Genomic DNA, 24,152 nt, shown 5'->3' with positions numbered 1-24,152 from the left:
TACAGTGGCACGTATTCAACTCACTGCAAGCTCCGCCTCTCAGGTTCACATCATTCTTCTGGCCTCAGCCTCTCAAGTAGCTGGGACTACAGGCACCCACCACCATGCCTGGCTAATTCTGTTTTTGTATGTTTAGTAGAGACAGGGTTTCACAGTGTTAGCCAGGATGGTCTTGATCTCCTGACCTTGTGATCTGCCTGCCTCGGCCTCCCAAAGTGCTGGGATTACAGGCATTAGACGTCGCACTCAGCCTACTATAATTCTATACATCTGAAAAGGGTGACAGATTCTAAGTTAGTACAACAGGGTGAGAGAAAAAAACCAGTAATAAATAAAATATAGAAGGTAAAGAAGAGCAATTACCCTTGCACGCCTAGATTTCTAGGACAAGCATCAAAACAGAATATATACATGAAATTCTCAGGCAAAATTATGACTCCTGAATTATTATTAAAAAGTAACCTTAAGTACAATGTTGGCGAACGAAAGTTCTTACTGCTGACTTACCCTCCAAAGGTAGTCTAGTCCAATTAATTCCAAATCATCCATCATATAGGATCTTCTTTTTGCTATTAGTTTCCCTTCTCGACAATTGACAGCTTTGAAAAATCTTTCAAAGCATTTCATTCCATTTTCAGTTAAAAGGGAAGGATCAAGCTGAAGCACATTACTTTCAAAGAAGTCCTTATTAATATCAGGATCCAAGTCTGGTTCATCTCCCATTAATTTGGAATACCACTTAAAACAGGCTTCACGATCACAAAGATAAACTGCATTTTCTGCTAAGCACTTCCATATTTGTTTTGCCTGAGGAGCACAGAGCCACAGTTGGCCATCCTTCAGCAAAAATCTTGGGGAAACATAAATCAGTAATTAGGGTCAACATAGTTTTTTCCTGCAAAGCAAGTTTTGAGAGGCACAACATAATACTTCACCACAATTACATTTTAATTACAGCTTTAAATATATTAACTCTTTCAAAATAATTTGTTAAACACATATCTGGAATTTAAAATGTGTCAAGTATTCATTTGTTTAACAAATATATATGAGGCAGCTACAAAATGCCAGCAACTTTGCTGGGTGATGTGCCCTAAGTAAGAAGACTTCTCATTTTCAGCTCACCTTCTGAAACCCCAATACTGATTTAGCTCTCTCTTAAATTATGTCATTGCAAAATAAGGTTATTACATGAAATGACTTTCAGAGATAACTAAATATCACCATGAATATAAAGCTGCTTAAACTGCTTCTATTTCTGAAAATATTGCACTAATAACTAGCCATATTAAACAAAAAATCTATCAGTAATTAAAAATTATGTCTATCTCTGTAATCATTAGTGTGTCCTCAGTGATGTCCTCAAGCTTTTTAGTTGTTTCACTATTTATTAGTTCACTACAATAAAACAATGATTAGTCTGCTTTAAGCAGTCTCTTTATTTGGTTGGCTTCTACTTTCTCTTACCACTCTTCCACACACTCTGTCTACTATTTCTATGAATGAAGATGAAAGGAAAAAGTTTATTTTAATTTGAATAATAACTTCACACTTAGTTAACAAAATGACAGTGGCTTTATTCCCAAAAAGAGTGTGGTGTTTTTATTTAATATCAGAAGGTTTCTTCTTCTGGAATTTTTTTTTTTTTTTTTTTTTTTGAGACAGACTCTCGCTCTGTTGGCCAGTTTGGAGTGTAGTGGCAAAATCCCGGCTCACTGCAACCTCTGCCTCCTAGGCTCAAGCAATTCTCCTGCCTCAGCCTCCTGAGTAGCTGGGATTATAGGCGTGTGCCACCACACCCAGCTAATTTTTGTATTTTTAGTAGAGGCCCGGTTTCACCATGTTGGCCTGGCTGGTCTCAAACTCTTGACCTCAGGTAATCCGCCCACCTCGGCCTCCCAAAGTGCTGGGATTACAGGTCTGAGCCACTGCGCCTGGCCTGGATCTTAATTTTAGGTTGTTAATATCTCTGTAAGAGTGCTGAGCATGAAGGGACCATCTAGATTAAATCTACGTAATCACTCTCATCCTAATTTATAAATGAGCAACAACAGATCCAGCAAGATGAAACACAGCAGTTTGTAAACTAAGGTTTCAGTGTAAATGTCTGAAAATTCACCGGTGTCATTGGGCAGACACTTTTAAAAACTTCTATATGGGTAATCCTGTCTCTATCATATACCAACTGTGTGATTTCAAAGCACTTTGTTTTCCCCAAATGGAATCCCAATGAGGAGTTAACACCTGCCTCACAAGGTTGTCATGATGAGTAAAGTGATTAGCACAAGGCCAAATATATATATAGCTGGCATTAGCTCTTATAGCTTCCCCCTTCGATTAATTGTAGTACTGTAATATGAACTCTGGAAGGTCATCTGATTCTAAACTTTACTAACAGAATGAATAAATTCTAACTAATTTTTCCAATCCAATAAACCTAAGGAACACATTTACCAAAAACAATGGCTCACTGTGGAAGAGATACTCAATATTAAGAGGCAGATTGTTGGCCGGGCGCGGTGGCTCACACCTGTAATCCTAGCACTTTCGGAGGCCAAGGCGGGTGGATCACGAGGTCAGCAGATCGAGACTATCCTGGCTAGCACGGTGAAACCCTGTCTCTACTAAAAATACAAAAAATTAGCCGGGCGTGGTGGCGGGCACCTGTAGTCCCAGCTACTCGGGCGACTGCAGCAGGAGAATGGCATGAACCCGGGAGGTGGAGCTTGCAGCGAGCAAAGATGGCGCCACTGCAGTCCAGCCTGGGCGACAGAGCCAGACTGCGTCTCAAAAAAAAAAAAAAAGAAAAAAAAAAGAGAGAGATTGTTTTTCTATGTGGTTAAAAAAAAGGTACTACAACTGTCAGAAAACCTGACACTGGAATATTTTGCAAACTGAAATCCTGTAATAAAGATGAGATCAATCTGGCAGACCATAAAATCCTCAATAGTTATGAACTGACTGAATAAAAAAAAAAACAGACTTTATGTCAAATAAATATTGTCCCACAAATTATCTGATTCATCAGCAAACAGAATTACATGCTCTGTAAAAAGAAAACTAATCCCAGAATTAATAGAGAACAATAATGAATTCAGTGAATTTTATAAAACACTGACAAATAGTTCTGGCAACTTTTCTTGCAATGGTATGGTAAACTGCATTTCTAAGAGAGCTCTCAATATTCAAGCTATACATACATAAAAAAATACACGTCATTAAAAGCTATGTATTACTGAGTAAATTCAGTTTGGAACATAGGTTTGGCTTAAAGGACAGACAATTTTCTTTGTGCCATCTAAAGTAATATTATTATACATAGCTAGGGGTTGCTTTTGTTTCTATCATTGTTAAAATATTCGCAAGCCACTCGGGAGGTTGAGGTGGGAAGATCACCAGAGCCTGGAGAGGTTGAGGCTTCAGTGAGCCTAGATTGCCCCACTGCACTTGAGCCTGAATGACAGAATGAGATCCTGTCTCAAAAAGAAAAAATAAATACAGAATAACCATGCATTCCTTATCAATGTAGTGCCTTAAAAGAATAGCACTGATTGTTTAAAACAAACCTAAGGAAGTTTAGTCGTTCTTGAACTTCTTGAACATGACTGTATCGACTTCCAAGCCTCACTGTTTGTGGATCATAGCCTTCATGATCTGCAAGTAAACAAAAATTATGCATTATACACATGTATATCCACAACATTATTGACTTAGGTAAAAAGAAATTATTAAGTTAATAATCATTCTCTTTAACAGGCAACTTGTAATTATGGTATGTTCATTTAAACCCTTTACTCCCACAAAAATACAGTCACTTTTAACACAGTCAAAAGAGAAATATAACCTGCTGAACATGTTTTCAAAAATATTTTTTTAGTCTAATTGCCCCTTCATTCATCACACACACTGGCGCAATTTGTGAGTAGAGCCTATGTTTTTTTACCATCATGTTTCCATTTTCCTTCCTTCTTTGTAGGCAAAGTTATTTCCTTCCTTCTTTGTAGGCAAAGTATTTCAACACTAAAAACATCACTTCTTTATTCACTCAAAGAAATCAAGATGACAGAAAATGCTGTTGTATTTTTACAAAGTTATCATAAGAGTATCTCAATCACCAGGGTATGAACTGGCTCAAACAGTCTCAGATACTCTGAAAAACCTACCTTGTCATTATGATTATAAATACTTGTGTTGGAAACTAGGCCTAGCCTATGTCAGTAATTTTTTTTTAATATAAAATTTGTAAATGCTTTTGATTTACTTTATTAACATTATCTACTGGGTGAAAATCTCAGTGTTTGTAAAGAATTTTTTTTTTTTTTGAGATAGAGTCTCATTCTGTTGCCAGACTGGAGTGCAGTGGCGTGATCTTGGCTCACTGCAACCTATGTCTCCCGGGTTCAAGTGATTCTCCTGCCTCAGCCTCTCAAGTAGCTGGGGCTACAGGCACACACCACCATGACCAGATAACTTTTGTAATGCCGGGGTTTCGTCATGTTGGCCAGGATGCTCTTGATCTCTTGACCTCATTATCTGCCTGCCTTGACCTCCCAAAGTGCTGGGATTACAGGCGTGAGACACCATGCCTGGCCTGTAAATACATTTTAAACAGCAAAGATTAAGTTCAAAGCTACTGTCCTGGCTGGGCGCGGTGGCTCACGCCTGTAATCCTAGCACTTTGCTAGACAAAGGCGGGTGGATCACAAGGTCAGAAGATCGAGACCATCCTGGCCAACATGGTCTCTACTAACATACATAAAATTAGTCGGGTGTGGTGGCACACGCCTGTAGTCCCAGCTACTCAGGAGGCTGAGGCAGGGAAATGACCTGAATGTGGGAGGCAGAGGTTGCAGGGAGCCAAGATCACTCCACTGCACTCCAGCCTAGGTGACAGAGCAAGATTCCATCTCAAACACACACACACACACACACACTTATTCAAAAGGTAACACTCAACTAAAATATGAATTTACTCCAACACAAAAGCCATGGTTTTAAAGAAAAATACCCTAAGGTGGCTTATCCCAATACCTAGCAAAATAAAAGTAACAAAACAAAAGCATTAGAAGAATATGATAAAAACCATATGCCTGAAAATGACCGTGAGATTAAACAGAAGACAGTTGAAATACATGCCAATACCAAGTGTTGTCAGGAATGAAAGACCTTTATCCCAAAACTTTTAAACATAGTGTGGGAGAAATATGTTGTTTTTCTTCTGCAACAGACACAGGTATTTCTCAGGTGTACATCTCTTGGACCTTGTAACGTTCACACTTGGTGCCAAAAAAAAGTTAATTGTGTGAGTTCCTACTGGAATTGGTAAACGCACCCAAATCTTCAAAATGGCAAGATTTGTTCTTTCTGTGAAACTTCAATTAGAAGCAAAATCTTGACTTGCAATAAAGATGGAATAGAATGTTTAGAATGTGCACTAGTTAGAGAAGAAAGGAATCTCACATATTTTGACTCATGGCTTTTTACTTCTACATACAGGAACACCTGCCAACAGTTGTAGAAACGTACAGCTTACTTCCATGAGACTGACAGATTGCACCGAATCTCAGACCCTCAAGTTTTCTTTAAAAATCTGAGACAATAATATAAAAAGACTTTCAGTTGCATATATGTTTTCTTGTTTTTCTGACCACTGATATTGAAACATCCGTTTAAACATCAGACTGGCACTTGAGGTACTTTTTCATTCCCTACAGGCTTTGAACTAAAAGCTATTTTTTTTTCTTGAGGGGGAGTGTGTGGCATGGGGGTGGTGTATGTGTATGACTCTACACTTTAATGTAATTTCAAATTTATAGATGAGGTGCAAAGTAATACAATGAACTATTGTTTATCCAGATATATCGACTGTTTAGATGTTGCCTGTTTGTTCTTACAGGTATCTCTGTTTATATGTATATGTCATTTTAATGAACCATTTGTAGGTAAGCTGGACACATCATCTAATTTTATTCCTTAAAGTTGTGTTTATTTCCCAGTAACAAGTACAGTTGACCCCTGAACAACATGGGTTTGAACTGCACTGGTCTAATCATTAATATATATGGATCTTTTTAAATAAATGATGAGTACTGGAAAATTTTTAGAAAATTTGTGACAATTAGTGAAAACAGATGAACAACATAGCTTAGAAATATAGAAAAAAAAATTAGAAAAGGCCGGGTAAGGTGGCTTAAGCCTGTAATCCCAGCACTTTGTGAGGCCAAGGCAGGCAGATTACCTGAGGTTAGGAGTTCAAGACAAGCCTGGTCAACACAGTGAAACCCCATTTCTATTAAAAATATAAAAATTAGCTGGGCATGGTGGTGCGCCTAATCCCAGCTACTCGGGAGGCTGAGGCAGGAGAACTGTTTGAACCCAGGAGAGTTGCAGTGAGCTGACACGGTGCCACTGCACTCCAGCTTGGGCGACAGTGAGACTCAGTCTCAAAAAAAAAAAAATTTAGAAAAAATGAAATGTCATGAATGCTTAAAATATGTTTATTTCAGTGAGCTCCAGTGTTGCTAAGTATACTTAAAATGCTGTGTGATTCTAAATGCTGTGTGATTCTGAACTCCGGAGTGAGCAGTTAGTCTCTTCAGTAAATTATGTATCGTGGTACAAAGTAATCTCTTGGCTGGGCGTGGTGGCTGACGCCTGGAATCCCATAATCACAGCACTTTGGGAGGCTGACAACGGAGGATCACCAGGTCAGGAGTTTGAGACCTGCCTGACCAATATGGTGAAACCCTGTCTCTACTAAAAATACAAAAATTAGCTGGGCATGGTGCAGCATGCCTGTAATCCCAGATACTCAGAAGGCTGACGCAGGAGAATCACTTGAACCCAGATGGCAGAGGTTGCACTGAGCTGAGATTGTGCCACTGCACTCCAGCCTAAGCGACAGAGTGACACTCAGTCTCAAAAAAAAAAAAAATCTCTTGCAGTTCTCACGTATTTTTTGTGTTTAGTGCAATAATGGAAACAATGAATGACACCAGAGGACCCAAATGATGTGCTCCCCCCAAAATAGTGAAAATCGTGACATCACAAGAAAAAGCTGAATTGTTTGATATGCATTGCAGACTGAGGTCTGCAACCATGACTGCCCACCATTTCATGCTAAATGAATTCAGCGTAAGGACCATTGTAAACACACACACACACACACACACTCTTCATGAAGCTGTCATTGCATCTATGCCAATAGGAACAAACTTTGCACTTTTGTGAAATATCTTCAATTTTGTATTAAAAATGCAATTTTCTTGAGCAAGACTGCTACAAAAAAGGCACACTTATAGACTAATATAATGGGAAAAATCAAAGTCATATGACAACTTAAAGCAAAAGGTGTAGGAGTTCGGTCAGGGTAGTGGGAGAAATTATAAGAAGAAATTATAGGAAAAGATGCAAACCTTCTTGGAAGGCTGGGAGGTTTTGCAAAAGCTTTGAAAGATAATTTGGCTGAAGGCAGCCAAATTCTCTTATCCAGAGCCTGAGTGCAAAAGGTAGAAAATAAAGCAGTGTAAAGGAATTGATCTAGGTAAGTTAGGTCTACTTAGGCCTCAGAACCTGGCCTTTAATCATCCGCGTGCAGGACTGCTCTCTCCCAGTAACTACCCACAAGTTGTGTTGACTCAAAGCCTTTGTCATAAAATCTGTAGTAAATAAATGCCCACTTCTCAGGGCTGCAACTGCTGTGACTCTTTACAGCACCCTCCTGGGGTGCCCAGGCAAAAAAACCTGTGTCTATGTACAGTTTCTCATCCGTTGCTTGGCCAGAGTCTGCGGGTCAGACCCAGCAAAAAGGAAGGTGAAGGATTTGAACTGGAGAATTGCCAGCTTAGGATGATGTGATAATTTCAGAAAGCAGTTTGTCTTTAAAAATATCAAGATAACAGGAGAAGCAGCTTGTGCCAACCAAGAGGCAGCAGTTGAGTTCCCAGATGACATTCGTAAAATTATTGAGAAAAGATTATCTGCCTCAACAGGCTTTTAATGCAGATGAAAGTGCCCTATTCTGGAAGAAAAAAAAAAGGCACAGAGGACATTTGTTAGTAAGAAACAGGCAAGTACTAAGATTTAAGGCAGGAAAGAGTATGCTAACTGTAAATGCAGTCAGGCTAATGATCAGGATGGCTCTTTTCCTATAAAGTGTTAATCCTCCACGTTGAAAGGAAAAGATAAACACCAGCTGCCAGTCTTGTGGTTGCACAACAAGAAGGCTTGACAACTAGAAGAACCCTTTCTCTGGGTTGGTTCCATCAAAGCTGTGTCCCTGAAGTCAGGAATTACCTTGCCAGTAATGGGTTGCCTTTTAATGTTCTTTTAAAATTAGACAATGCCTCTACACAAAGGCATCAATGTGGTCTGCTTGCCCCCAAACACGTCTGTAATTCAGCCTCTAGATCAGCAAGTCATAAGGAACTTTAAGGCTCATTACCCGTGGTACTCTCTAGAAAGCACTGTCAATACTGTGTAACAGAACCCTAACAGAGAGAAGATCATGAAAATGTGGAAGGATTACACCACTGAAGATGCCATCATTGTAACAGAAAAGGTGATGAAAGCCATCAGGCTGGAAACAACACATTCAAAACTATGTCCAGATGTTGTGCATGACTTCACAGGATTTACAACAGAGCTCATTAAGGTAATCATGAAAGAGATCATGCAAACAGCAAAAACCGGATGGGTTAACGGTTTCATGATATGAATCTTGGACAAATTCAAGAGCTAATAGACACTACACCAGAGGAATTAACAAAGGACAACTTAGTGGAAATGAATGCTTCTGAACCAGTGACAGACAATGAGGAAGTAGTAGAAGCACTGACAGAAAACAAACTGACATTAAACAAGCTGGCAGAAGATTCTGATTACTAAAGACTGCTTTTGCCTTCTTTTATAACATGGACTTCCATAATACAGGTACTGAAACTACAGCAAATGGTGCAGGATGGATTGGTACTACACCGCAGCAGTCCCAACCTTTCTGGCACCAGGTACAAGTTTCTTGGAAGAAATTTTTCCACAAACGGGGTGGGGATGGTTTTGGGATGAAACTGTTCCACATAAAATCATCAGGCATCAAGTGCAATGAGCACTCAACCTAGATAGCTCGCATGTGCAGTTTACAATAGGATTCCCGCTCCTATCAGAATCTAATGCTACCACTGATCTGACAGTAAGCAAGACTCAGGAGCTAATGCTCCCTCATCTGCCGTTGACCTCCTGCTGTGTTGTGTAGCCCAGTTCCTAACAGGCCAGGGACCAATCATGGTCCCTGTCCTAGGGGTTGGGGAACCCTGCTGTATAGAAACATTTTTTGAGACATGACAAAGCAAAAACATCAGAGAGAAATAATATTTCTCTAAAGTTACACAGAGTGTGCCTGCCTTTCCTGCCTCGCATTCCATTTCTTCCTCAACTGACACCCCTGAGACAGCAAGACCAACCCTTCCTCTTCCTCCTTGTCCTTATCCTGCTTAATATGAAGACAACCAGGATGAAGGCCTTCAGGGTGATGCACTGCCACTTAATGAACAGTAGAGGTATTTTCTTTCTTACAATATTCTCAGTGACATCTCTTTTTTCTAGCTTACTTAATTGTAATATAGTATACAATATGCATAAATATACAAAATATGTGTTAATCAGCTGTTTTGGTTATCATTAATACTTTCCAGTCAACAGTATGCTATTAGTAATTAAATTCTGAGGGAGTTAAAAGTTACCCATGGATTTTCTGACTTTGTGGGGTGTCTGACTTTGTAGGGTGGCCCCTAACCCTGTGTTGTTCAAGGATCAACCACGTAACATCTTTCATAACCACAGTATATTTACCAGGTTTTAAGATGCCAACAAGACTGCTATCAGATCCATGGTATATTTAGAAACTTAATGAAGTGTACCAGTAATGTCATCACTTTATGCTTTCTTTTCTGCAAGTCTAGAATAAAACTCTGGCTCATATACTACAAGTAGCTTTCTTTTACCTAAAGTTTCCTTTTACCTTTTCTGTGTTTATCTTGACCATTTTAAAGAAAAAAGCCACCTAAGGCCACTCAATTTGCATTCTGCATTTTCTATAGATTCAGGTTTTGCATGATTTGAACAAAATACCCCAAAAATATCGTATGTTCATTTCACATATTATCAGAAGAAGCCTTATCAGTGTATCCTTTATTAACTATGTTTTAACTTAGCTCACTTAATTAAGGTGTTCCTGCCACGTTTCTCCACTGAAAAGCTAGTATTTTTCTCTTTGTAAAAACTGGGAGGATACTTTGACACTATGTCAGTAATTTGTTTCTTATTAGACTTTCAGCTGCTTCTTTTATCATCTGTTGTTTTTTTCCTATGTTTTTAGATGGCATTGTTCTCCATTTATTTTAATCAACATAAAGGACTCATGTTGTAAAGCAGCTCTGTCGTAAGTATAATAATTTTGATGCCCAAATTGTCACAGATTTGACTACTGAGAGGCAAATCCTATGTCTTTTTGATATGTCAACAGGATTTTCTAAAAACTTTTTACAATTTCTGGCACAGTAGGATGTTTAAAGTTCATCCTGTACTTTCCAGTACAAAGCCTACATTGTCAAAGAGATATAAACTTCATGAAATTAATCACTTTAGTTCAAAATATTTTTTAGATCAGAACCACCCACACTGAAGATTTAATAGTATTTCATAGCTGGCATGTGAAAATGAGGTAAGGACAGGCACAGTAGCTCACATCTGTAATCCCAGAACTTTGGGAGGCCAAGGCAGGCAGATTACTTGAGGCCAGAAGTTCAAGACCAGCCTTGCTAACAGGATGAAACTTTGTCTCTAATAAAAACACAAAAATTAGCCAGGCATAGTGGCTCATGCCTCTAATCTCAGCTACTTGGGAGGCTGAGATAGGAGAATCACTTGAACCTGGGAGGCAGAAGCTGTAGTGAGCAGAGATCACACTGCTGCACTGCTGCACTGCAGCCTGGGTGAGACAGTAGGACCCTGTCTCAAAAAAAAAAAAAACAAAGAAAATGAGGTAGAGTTAGTGACTGAATCAAAGCCAGATTCTGCATTAAGCACTGACATTGTTGCTGAGTGACACTTGTGAAGAGACTTTTTTCCTGTGGCAACTGGTCCCCAAAAGAATCAACTGTCATAATGAAAGTAGAAGGAACAGAAGAGGTATAAAATGACAATTCTTAGAAAAACACGTTTTCTTGAACAGTAATGTGCCCTGTAATTAGTGTAAATCCTACAAATTTTATTCAGAAATCAGGAAAAATGACATATAAAACTCTTGTAAGTAAATCATTACAAATACTGTCCTTTCAATGAGATAAACAAAGTGGTTGATTGTTGATGCACAAAAAGGTTTTTTAAAAATATGATTCAGGAATTATTCCTGGCTAAATTCAAGTAGTGAGACAAGGGCACTCATTTTTGCCATAAGTAAAATTTTAATGTTACTCTGTTATCTAAAATAATATGAAATTAGCTGACCACGCCACTGGGGAAATGTTTTCACAAAAATAAACAACTAGTAGTATCGTATATAGTCAGAATACAGACTAATGAAATGATTATCAGAAACTAAGAAAACATTGGTGAACTGTAAGAACTTCAAATCTATTTGCATATTACATGCTATTTTTGAAGAAATTTCTAAGATGCAGTCACCATAGATTTTGTCAGTATTGGTTTATATAATCCTAATCATACAAAAGTTTTAGTGGGAGAAATTCTGTCCCTATATTTAAGAACAAAGTGACATTATTCAGCAACATTACTCAGAATGAGCAACATTACTCAGAAATGGAAAATATTAAAGGTAAATGATTAGTTCTAGAAAACAAAATCAATGAATTCAGGGGACTGTATAATTACATCAAGTGTTCAAGTATGTGCTGTATACAGGTAACATTCTGGCAAATACTATGTTCTACAAGTATTAACTCATTTATAAAGTAGGTATATACTACTGTTATTCTTGTTTTACAAATTTGGTAAATCTTAATCACAGAAGACTTAAGTACTTTGCAAGTCACCCAGTTGGAGGTAGGTTCAACTATATAAACTATATAAATCTAATTGTGTATTTAACTAAATAAACTTTATAGCAGTTTAACTATAAAGGCTATATTCCAACTTCAATTTTATAAACAAGTAATATGAACATGAGAATGTGGAATTTCTTCATTTCTTGACTCATGATCAGGAGACATCAGTCAAGAACTCAAGCAGAATTTGAACAAATAAACAGCATGCTAGTGAGGCTGGAATGCACCTATGGCTTTCTTCTTGACTGAATTCGAAATTAGGTCTTCGATTATTGACAATAACATTACAATTACAGATAAAACCACCCAAAATGAATAAAATTATCATTGGAGTTAAGTATCTAGTTGTGATCACTTTTGGGGAGGAACTTCATTGGCATCTGGAAGGGCCTTTGTACCTTCAAGATACAAGGCTTCAGGTGATACAGAATTTAAGAGAATGATATGAAAATTTTACGTTGCTTTCACTGGTTTTAGCTGCTCCTGATAAAGAAAGGGACCAGCAAGGTTGGTTATGTGCCTGTATGGGCTTGCCTGTCCTACCACTTTTGCCTTTGAGCTTCTGAACCTGACTGGCAGGATTGAAATGCATGTAGCACCTGATGCTCAGATTGCTTTTATAGTTCTACAACAAGGGTAAAAAGAGTGGGTAAAATGTGAGAAGAACAGAAGCCAATGAAATAGAGGTAACTGGAAGTTACTTAAGTTTTCTGTTATTTTATGTGACTTTAAAAGGAAGCATTAAGCAAAAACTTGAGGATTTTTACAAACTCAACCAAACCAAGACTCTACTATGCTTTTCAAAGAGTTAATAATACAAATATCCACATTTTCAACATATATGATTGAATTCCACAGATACTAACGTAGCGTATCAATTAAGCAGCAATTTCAGTTCAACATTATGGTAAATCTTGGCTTCAACATTGGACAATAAAAGTTTTTCTCCTCTATAATCATAAAAATTGGGCCTGTGAAGTGGTTGACTTGGGACGCAGATGTTTTATGAACTTTTGGGGAAAGGGGCATACATGTATACATGCAGAAAGACTACTGTGTGCTCCAGCACACAAAATGTATTAAAACTGTTAGAGTACAAATAACATTCGAATTAACCTTCGACATGCCAAGATTGATCTCCACATAGCATATACTAAAAGACTGTTGAGAAGTGTAATACAAGAAACAGTTTTAAAATATTTTATAGTCTAAGAACCAATGACACATCTAGTGATCACAAATCCAGTAAATTTCTAATAAGCTCTTTAAACAATGGATAACAATTTTCAGAATTATTAAGAACTATAATATATGTAATAACAGAATCAGGCAAAATTAACAACAAATTAAGCTAGGCATGGTGGCTCAGGCTGTAATCCCAGCACTCTGCGAGGCCAAGGCAGGAGGAAGACTTGAGCCTAGGAGTTCAAGATCAGCCTGGTCAACATGGCGAAATCTTGTCTCTGTTAAAAATACGAAACAGCAGGGCATAGTGGTGGGTGCCTGTGGTCCTAGCTACTCAGGAGAGGTGGGAGGATCACTTGGGCCGGAGAAGCAGATGTTGCAATGAACTTAGACTGTACCACTGCACTTTGGCCTGGGCCACAGAGTGAGACTCTGTTCCCCTCAAAAAAAGAGCAAAAGCTTAATGACTTGAGTACACACCAAAGAAACCCAAGAGAATTATAATCTACCACATGTACTAACAGGCAGAGCTCCCAGGTATGAAAGAAAACAAGAAGGATGAGTAAGTAGACACGCATTTAATAAAGACAGTGGGAAAGGTGGCTTAGAGTTTAGGTTGCCTAAGATTTGGGATACCAAGTAGATTCCTTAAGTGAATGCAATATGAAGTATCAATCCACTTCTATTTTTTCTTCTTCAAAAATAAACATTGTCATTGCTTAGGTTATTAACATTTAGAGCAAAACAAAGTTGATTCCCCATAGTTAATTTTAGCTTATCATACATACCTCCAGCATACAATCTGATGCTATTCATGTAGGTTGCAAGGTTTTCTGCTACCAAAGTAACTAAAGCATGATTTTGTTGAAGCTGGTTGATTAAATCATGGCGATAAAATATGTGGGGACTTCGCTGAGTTTGACTGAAATAAGAAGAACTTAACAGTATAATAAGACAAATGAAAATTGCTATAATTAAGAGAGTTTACAGAAGCTAAATTCTAGCTACTACTTTAAAAATTTTTAATGCTACGCATTCTTAACAAAATGTGGTCAATATCCTCCCCTTAACAAAATATCAAACCCTGTAAAAAATATAATCCATGACTCCAACCAAATATCTATTTCAGTATTCTTATTTAAAAATAAAAAGTATCTATCAGTATCAAAGCACATGTGTTGTATGATGAAGACTATCAGACATCCAGGTACATTCTGCAACAATGAGTTCACACCATTTTACCTGGGGATATCACAAAAAATACCTAGTTCTCTTTTCCTTCCTAGTTTGTCATTATTGACGAAATCAATCAACTCACAATCATTACTAATCTACTGGTAATGAGGTCACCAGTCTTGAGAAGAGTATATGTACTGCATCTATCTATAGTAAATAGGTAAGTCTGATAAAAGACAAACTATATATATAGAGAAACAAACAAAGTATGTCCTTCATAAGTATTTTTTCCAGTGTTTACTCCCATGAAACTTTCAAATTTCCTGTAATATTTCCAACAACAGAAAAATAGAGTCAAAATCAACTTGAAAAAAAAAAATCACAAAATATATATGGCATTTTAAGCTTCTGTCAACACAGAAACTCTCTTTGAGGCATAATTATATCAGTCTAAAGCTGCAAAGCATCTTGCATCATCTGATACACAAGACAAATGTCCTTACACCATGAGACAATCTTTTTTTTTTTTTTTGAGACAGAGTTTTGCTCATGTTGCCTAGGCTGGAGTACAAGGGCACAATTTCGGCTCACTGCAACCTCAGCCTCCCGGGTTCAAGCAATTCTCCTGCCTCAGCCTCCCAAGTAGCTAGGATTATAAGTGCCCATCATCGCGCCCAGCTAATTTCTTCTATTTTTAGTAGAGACGAGGTTTCACCATGTTGGTGAGGCTGGTCTTGAACTCCTGACCTCAAGTGATCCACCTGCCTCAGCCTCCCAAAGTGCTAGGATTATAGGCATGAGCTGCGGCACCCACGAGAGAATCTTTCTAAGATTACAGCTAGTTGGATAAGCCTGGAGTTAACCACTGGGAATCTTAACGGCACTGTGAATATTCTTCAACTAACACAGGTTTCTCTGTGTTATTTTTCCTTTTATTTCATTAATTTTCAATGTGCTACAATAAAATAAAATTATTAAATAACCATAATTTAACATATAACACCAAACATTTAAAATTAAAGAAAATCTAGCTAAAATAAATTATGAGTAAAAAAATCTTTAAACAGTCTTGTCATGTTTTATAATTTAAATCACTTTGTAGTCTAATTTTTAAAATTTGACTTTAAAACTCAAGAAAGAGGTGTTCCCCCCTACAAATGTTAAAAATGTTAGACTAAATCAATTAAATAAATAACAAAAAATACCGTTTGTAACTACAAGGAATATTGAGCCAAGACAGAGTTAACTGTGGAAAGGATAGAGTAAAATGACAAGTAAGATAAATACAACACATGGCACAATATCTGATACATCTGCTGGAAGTCAGAGACAATTCTGAACAAAGACCTGAAAGGCAGTAATGTGGCTATTATACTTAATTGCTATTTAGTATTGGATATATCACTTACCTATCCGTGTCATAAAATACAAAGAAGTTGAATATGATCAAGGATCTTTATTTTGTTGTAAACAAACTCTTAGAAATTTGTTTTCCCACCATGGTTTTCTTTAAAATTTGCTTTCATATGCCATTTCCAACATAATATACAGATAAAAATAAGAAAATTCTCTATTAAAAAAGTCTTACCTCAAATTTTGAGGTGCTTCACCGAACAAACTACAAATTTCTCTTATTTGTTTCAGAGCAGGAATTACCCACTTGACATCTGTGCGAAGTTCTTCTATAAAGTGATCTATCCACTGTATCTTTTGTGCATCTCGATCCTTATACATGAAAAAAATTTATACTGTAAGTGGACCAATATTCAATATAATTCTACCATCAAAATTATTTTGAGCCTTACAAAATAGGAAATATTCTAAACTTAGCATCACCAAATTTATGATGTAATTGTAAAAGAATTCAGTCAAACAAAATGCTCTATATTAGTTTGAAGTTATAAACACCAAAATGTAAGGCATTACTATAAATTTAATGTTCTATGATTCAGAAATATCTGTACCAAGACACAATTCCCAAGTACCAGCACATTAACAGGAAGTATGATTTTAAAACATTTGTCTGAATGGTGAGTATTGCATTTCATTGAGTTTTGTGAAGTTTTGTCATAAAATTTGGCAAAGCATGCAATCGCAGTTATTACCATATATACTGAGTTTGGTTCTAATCAGAGCAAAGAAAGTGGAAAATTTTTATTTCATCAAGAAAATAACAGTATAGTAATTCTTGAGATTAAAGAAATCAAAATAAGACAAATCAGTATACATACAAAGAAAGCTACAGAAAAAAGACAATGCGTTCAGTGAAAAAATAATTAACAATTTTTTTTTTTTTGAGACGAAGTCTGGCTCTGTCGCGAGACAAGAATGTAGTGGCATGATCTCAGATCTCAGCTCATTGCAACTTCTGACTCCTGGGTTCAAGAGATCCTCCTCCTCAGCCTCCTGAGCAGCTGAGACTACAGGCGCATGCCACCATGCCTGCTAATTTTTTTATTTGTAGTAGAAGCGAGGTTTCATTATGTTGGCCAGGATGGTCTCAATCTCCTGACCTCATGATCCACCCCTGTTGGCCTCCCAAAGTGCTGGGACCACCTGCGTGAGCCACCACGCCCGGCCAAGAATATTTTAAGAGTAAGATTTTTTGGCTGGACGCGGTGGCTCATGCCTGTAATCCCAGCACTTTGGGAGGCCGAGGCGGGCAGATCACGAGGTCAGGAAATAGAGACCATCCTGGCTAACACGGTGAAACCCCGTCTCTACTAAAAATACAAAAAATTAGCCGGGCGTGGTGGCGGGCGCCTGTAGTCCCAGCTACCGGGAGAGGCTGAGGCAGGAGAATGGCGTGAACCCGGGAGGCGGAGCTTGCAGTGAGCCGAGATCGCGCCACTGCGCTCCAGCCTGGGTGAAAGAGCGAGACTCCGTCTCAAAACAAACAAAAAAAAAAAGAGTAAGATTTTTCAAATATTCCTCCATGGTTGCTTTGATCTTTTACACTGCAGTGACTAATAATCAAAATTCTGGTTTAAATATCTAATAGATTTTTAGCTGGAAGAATTCTATTTCTATGCACATTCGTAAAAGAAAAGGTAAATCTTTTTACTTCCTTAATACTTCATTTAAGGGATATGTTTGTAAGCACATTCATGTCTTTTTTTAACAAAAACTGGACACATGCTTTAAGTGTCTTTAATTAAATACTGTGGACACCCTTCCAAACTACTAAGGCATTTTAACGGCTGTACACATTATAAGAATATTCAGTTTATGTAAGGGGTTTCATTGTCTAAACAATAGAGTGTCTTTGTACATATTGTGCTGTTTTCAGATCATTTCCTAGGAAAAATTTCCATTAATAAATGTGCCTATTTTTAAGGATTTAAAACTACTCGTACATGTATATTATATTATTTTATTTATTTATTTTTTTGAGATGGAGTGTCACTCTGTCACCCAGGCTAGAGTGCAGTGGTGCGACCTCGGCTCACTGAGACCTCCACCTCCTGGGTTCAAGCGATTCTCCTGCCTCAGCCTCCCAAGTAGCTAGGACTACAGGTGCACCCCACCATGCCTGGCTGTTTTTTTTTTTCTTTTTCTTTTTAGATGGAGTTTCACTCTTGTTGCTAAGGCTGGTGTGCAATGGTGCAATCTTGACTCACTGCAACCTCTGCCTCCCGGGTTCAAGCGATTCTCCTGACTCAGCCTCCCAAGTACTGGGATTACAGGCGCCCGCCACCACACCCAGCTAATTTTTTGTATTTTTAGTAGAGATGGGGTTTCATCTTGGCCAGGCTGGTCTCGAATGCTTCACCTCAGGCAATCCACCCGCCTCGGCCTCCCAAAATGCTAGGATTACAGGCGTGAGCCACTGTGCCTGGCTAATTTTTTGTATTTTTACTAGAGACAGGGTTTTGCCATGTGGGCCAGGCCGGTCTTAAACTCCTGACCTCAAATGATCTACCCATCTTGGTCTCCCCAAGTGTGGGGATTACAGGTGTGCAGCACTGAGCAAGGCCCATACATGTATATTAAATCAAAAGTACTTTAGGTAGGAGAGCAAGAGGAATCACAGACTTACTAGTTTTCAGTAACAACAGCAAACAAAAACTAAAGTTAAAAAAGACAAAATCCTTACACTAAATTTAGGGAAATCAAGTATTAATATAGTAATGTAGAAAACAGTGTGCCAAGCAATAAAATGAATAATAAATGCTAGATGAGCACTTATAACAAGTATATTACTTTAATTCTCTGTAACACTTTTCTATTTAACAAGATAGCATCTCAACTCAAGATCCTCATAACCATTTTACCTGCTGAATAAGCACTTATGAACAGTCAGAATCAACCACAGTATAACACTGTCATCTGATCATACTAACCCAACTGATGCTTTTTATTTCCATGCATCTAAAGCTGTAACTGCATTACTGCAAGTCCAATGCATTATTGACTACTGGGATTGGAAAAAGTATTGTGTCTTTATTTGTATGAGGCAGTAGCTGTAATAAATTTCAATTTATACTTTCTTCACAATTAAATCAGTTTTATATGAAAAGCTGGGACTAGTCCACAGACTGTGAATGACATCTTCATTTCTGAAGTATCCCAGTTTTATGAATGTTCTCCCTTTGATTTACCTAATTAGACATGAGTTTATATTAGTCCTTTTTTGATGATGGCAACTGATGAAGCAAATGCTTTTATGCTTCACAGTTACATGGCTTTCAAAACCTAAGAGCATCATCTTGACCTTACTGAATAATTTTAAAAAATATTTTCTATTTGTTTTGAGACAGGGTCTTACTCTGTTACCCAAGCTGAAATAGGTGACACGCTCATGGCTCACTGCAGCCTCAGCCTCCCAGGCTCCAGTGACTCTCCTGCCTCAGACTCCCTAGTAGCTGGGACTTCAGGTGTGCACCACCATGCCCAACTAATTTCTTAGGTTTTATAGAGGTGGGGTTTCCCCATGTTGCCCAGGATGGACTGAACTTGTAAACTCAAGCGATTCTGCCCTCCTTGGCCTCCCAAAGTGCTGGGATTACAGGAGTGAAACATTGTGCCCAGCCAACTCTGCTTAATTAGATTAAGCTTGAGTCCAAGTGAAAGCAGAATGCTTGCCCCCTCTAGAAACAGAAACACTCCTGCCTGTTCATTTTTTATTTTTTAAAAAGGAATATCATCATAATTAAATTACTGAACTGACCTATTATAAGGGTAGCAAAAAACTGCTGATAAAAATCCATCAAGAGGTTCAAAATTTTAGGCAAAACTAGCAAAATATCAATACTTAAAATTAGTAGCATAAGGCACATCGGTTAAACATTAGGAAGCCGTTGTGATTTGCTGATAGGGAAGCCAATACGTTCTGTTAATCTTCCTAACCTCTTACCAGCAAATAAAACGTAATTACCCTTAAACCTCTAAAGTCACTTCTGCCTTTAAATCTTTAGGATCTGTATTAGCACTACATATTTAGCTACAGCATGACTATAATAAGATGTTCTACCTATTAATATCTTTGTCTCAGTGAGGCAAAAATGCTTAGTGAATGATATATAAAATCTGGCTGGAAAACCCAAGGGTGGAGAATGGGGAGCCAGGCTTACAGGACAATAGTATGCCAATTCCTTAAGATTACTTTAGAAATAAAAAAATGACAGGCCGGGTGCGGTGGCTGACGCCTGTAATCCCAGCACTTTGGGGGGCCAAGGTGGGTGGATCATGAAGTCAGGAGGTTGATACAATCCTGGGTAACACAGTGAAACCCCGTCTCTACTAAAAATAAAAAAATTAGCCGGGCATGGTGGCAGGCACCTGTAGTCCCAGCTACTCAGGAGGCTGAGGCAGGAGAATGGCATGAACCTGGGAGGCGGAGCTTGTAGTGAGCCGAGATTGCGCCACTGCACTCCAGCCTGGGCCACAAAGCAAGCCTCTTTCTCAAAAAAAATAAAATAAAATAAAATAAATAAATAAATAAAATGATAGAAGAAACTGGAATCATCTTGTAACGAAGTTATCCCACTTGTGAAGGAAAGTCAGAAAACTGAACAAAGAAACCCTCCCATACCTGGGAACAACTATAATCTAGTATTTTTATGTGGGCACTGAGAGCAAGGTCCATGATGTCTACAGGCACATCATCACTATGAGCCAGGTTCCAAAGAAGGTTCAACACTTTGTGTGCCATCACACCATCTTTATCATCTTCTGCAAGACGACGTATCAACTCAAGGAGCTTTTCACGTTGCTTTTTACTTGCATTTGTCCAGCTTGCCTAAAAAAGTATTTAAATGATATAAATACCACATAATTTATTATGTTTGTTTACATTAAGTAACCACTGCTTTAAGTCTTTGAATAAACTACATTCATCACATACACACACACGTGCACACACACACACACACACACACACCAAGAGCATATCTGAACAAAGGTGTCAGTAGAGGAAACAAAATAGTACTGGCGAGACAAAGTAATTGCAACTCCAGGAAAAAAAGCCTCTATTTCCAATATAAACTTTGTTACTTTTTACTTGAAAATTAGGTAATTAAAAAATAACAAAGGATACCTGATTCAAACATGCTATAATACATAAAGAGAGCAGATGATTAAGTAATCTGCATTAAACGTTTTACAACAAAAAGCAAACATGAGGTGAAAAAATGTTTATAAGAAATTATGTTACAGACCAAAAATCCAAACAACAAAAACCTCCAGCTTACAAAGAAATGATGAACAAATATTGTCTACATAAAGCAGATAAAATGCTCACTGAAAAGAATTAAGATCATTTTGATTTGTGAAGGTAAAACATATATTTCATTATTCTTCCCATTAAATACAACCCAAACTCCTGGACATTATACATAACACAGACTTTGGACTCTGAAAAGAATAGAGAAGGAAATGGTCCCTGAAAAGTAAAGAGAAGAATGTAGACCTCACAGAGACTTCTAAATATAAGGAACAAGAAGGTAGTGAATTCCCAGAATTTTCTTTTATTTCATATATTCCAGATTTGAAGCTAAAAGATCTAGCAACCTGCAAACATTAGTAGGTGCAGGTAAGAAAAGCACCCTCCCTCCCCACAGCCACCCCTATATCCTATGGATCAGGAAACATGCAAATTGAAAACTTAGAAAATAAATGTCCTACTCCAAGCAAAAACTATAGAAAGAACTACGACTCACTCCCCATGCACACCACAAAAAGTTGAGTGAAAACCCTAAAGTTCTTAAGGCTGTAACCAAGCATGCCAAAATATGTGGGAAGATAAAGAAGACCAACTAGTGAGCTGGGGTTTCTATGGAAGATAAAGAAGGCCAAGTAGTGAGCTGTGATTTCTATCTCCACTTGACAGTAACAAAGAGCCAGCACCTGCCTGATTCTGCTGGGGTAGTGCCTAAAACAGAATCAGAACTTTCATCACTGCCCATTGGAAAAAAGGTCACTGCCACCATGGTAGAAGTTAGAAGTGTGGACCACACAGGGGGTCAGAAATTCCTCCCCACATAGCAGTAATAAGGAACACCTCCTTCGAGTGACAAAGAAGACAGTATAGGGAACTTGCAGTTCTACTTCCAAGTGGTAACAACCAAGGGTATCACTCCCTTCCCTTGCCTAAGTGTTGCCAGACAAAAATCAAGGAAAATAGAAGTTTCAATATTCCTTGAGTTTAATAACATATCAATATCTCTGGGTTTCAACTGAGTATGACTTCACATATCAAGAATCAGGAAGACATCAAAATAAATGAAAAAAGAATTGACTGGTGCCAACACAAAGACAACAGATGTTAGAATTATCAAAGATTTTAAAGTTACATAAACAAGTATAGTAATGTACTACAGAAATTTTAAAAATGTTCAAATAACCCTCCAGAAGGCAGGAAAATAAAAATAGAGAAATGAAAAACAGAAAAGAATAAGCAGAACATAAAATATGATAGCAAGGGGTAATAGGGATTTTTGTATTATTAAGTATAAGAAAATACGCAAGTTGAGGCCGGGCGCGGTGGCTCACGGATGTAATCCCAGCACTTTGGGTGGCCAAGGCGGGCGGATCACCTGAGGTTGGGAGTTAGAGACTAGCCTGACCAATACAGAAACCCTTGTCTCTACCAAAAATAAAAAAAAAATTAGCTGGGCATGGTGGCAGGCACCTGTAATCCCCGCTGCTTGGGAGGCTGAGGCAGGAAAATTGCTTGAACCCAGGAGGCGGAGGTTGCGGTCAGCGGAGACTGCTTCCATTACACTCCAGCATAGGCAACAAGAGCAAAACTCCGTCTCAAAAAAAAAAAAAACAAAAACAGGCAGGTTGAAAGCAAAAGAATGCAAAAAGATATAACAGGCAAACATTAAAGGAAAGTAGAAATAGCTATTTTAATATGAAATTAAAATAAATTTCAGCCCAAGAAAAAAATGTCATTGGTCACTAAAGAATGAAAAAGGATCACTCCATCAAGACAGGACACAGCAGTTCTAAACATATATGCACCAAAATGTGTATACTGCAAAATATGTGAAGCAAAAACTAAGCTAATCAAAGGCAAAAGAGACAAAATCATAATTGGAGAGACATCAACACCCCTCTCTAAACAAATGACAGAACTACACAGAAAATTTGCAAATATATCAACAAAAGTATCAATCAACAGGATTTAACTGACATTTATAGAACACTCCACACAACAGCAGGATAAACCTTATTTTCAAAGTTCCTACAAAAGAAAATACTATCTCTTCAGTGACAAAACAAACCTCAGGAAATTTAAGAATGAAAATCATACAATTACACAGGAATCAAACTATAAATCAATTACATTCTGATGACATGAAAACCTATTGATTATTGTTCAAGTCCTAGTTCTATGTTCTCAAAGAGTCATCTTCACAGAAATTAATATAATTGAAGCTAAGCATGGTGGCTCATGACTGTAATCCACCACTCTGAGAGGCCAAGGAAGGAGTATCATTTGAGCCCAATAGTTTAAGGCCAAGCAAGTTTGAGTCCTAGCCTAAAAAACACAGTGAGACTTTTCTCTATAAAAAATTAAAAAATTAGCTGGACATAGTGATTCATACCTATAGTCTCAGCTACTCAGGAAGCCTGAGGTGGGAGGATTGCTTGAACCTGGGAGGCTGAGACTTCAGTTAAGTGTGATTGTACCACTAAACTCCAGCCTGGGCGAAGAGAGTGAGGCCCTGTCTGGAAGGAATACATACACATACACACACACTCACACACATACATGCAACATGTATATCTATATATTTATAATATGTATATTATATTGTTATGTATGTGTGTATATATATATATCAGCATATATATTTATACATATACATAAGCCTGTTTGCATATAACATGTATGTGGGAAAAAAAGCAAAATTTGGATAAAATATGCAACATTTAAACATAGTGGAAGATGGAAGCTCCTAACACAAAACACACAGATAAGAGGAAATACTGAAGTGAATCATCTTAAATCCTACTTCAGGAAACTACAAAAAAAGAGCAAAATAGGCTTGAAGAAAGCAGAATAAAGGACACACTAAAGAATTAATAAAAATCCATAAAATTTAAAAGAAACAATTTGTTAAATTAATTAAACAAAGACTTGTCTTTTCAAAAGGATCTATAATTTCTAGTGCAGTGAGTAAAACAAAATCTTGTTAAAGATAATACTAAAATTACTAACATCCGTTATAAAACAGCTATGACTGCAGACTGTGCTGACATCAAAAAACAGTAAGGAACACT

At 37.6% G+C, this 24,152-nt stretch overlaps 1 protein-coding gene across 9 annotated transcripts in view; it reads right to left on the bottom strand.

Annotated features, from left to right (window-relative positions):
- USP9Y (ubiquitin specific peptidase 9 Y-linked) overlaps positions 1-24,152 on the bottom strand; it is a 215,213-nt gene that overhangs the window by 96,252 nt on the left and 94,809 nt on the right. For 8 of the 9 annotated variants that reach the window (XR_010119796.1, XM_063635449.1, XM_063635447.1 and 5 more), the window contains exons 13-17: positions 20,455-20,661; positions 16,009-16,145; positions 14,033-14,181; positions 3,567-3,654; positions 508-850 (exon numbers count right to left, since the gene is read on the bottom strand). Coding sequence is in view for 8 of the 9 variants with exons in the window: in XM_063635449.1 (XP_063491519.1) it covers positions 508-850; positions 3,567-3,654; positions 14,033-14,181; positions 16,009-16,145; positions 20,455-20,661 (924 nt within the window). In the remaining variant the exon portion in view is untranslated. The remainder of the gene's footprint in view (positions 1-507; positions 851-3,566; positions 3,655-14,032; positions 14,182-16,008; positions 16,146-20,454; positions 20,662-24,152) is intronic. The other variant, XM_063635448.1, reaches the window with a different exon arrangement.

This window comes from Symphalangus syndactylus, chromosome Y (genome assembly GCF_028878055.3).
Source record: "Symphalangus syndactylus isolate Jambi chromosome Y, NHGRI_mSymSyn1-v2.1_pri, whole genome shotgun sequence".
Lineage (NCBI taxonomy): Eukaryota > Metazoa > Chordata > Mammalia > Primates > Hylobatidae > Symphalangus > Symphalangus syndactylus.
The sequence above is the reverse complement of the archived record's forward strand: the minus strand, read 5'-3'. Positions and strand labels throughout refer to the sequence as shown.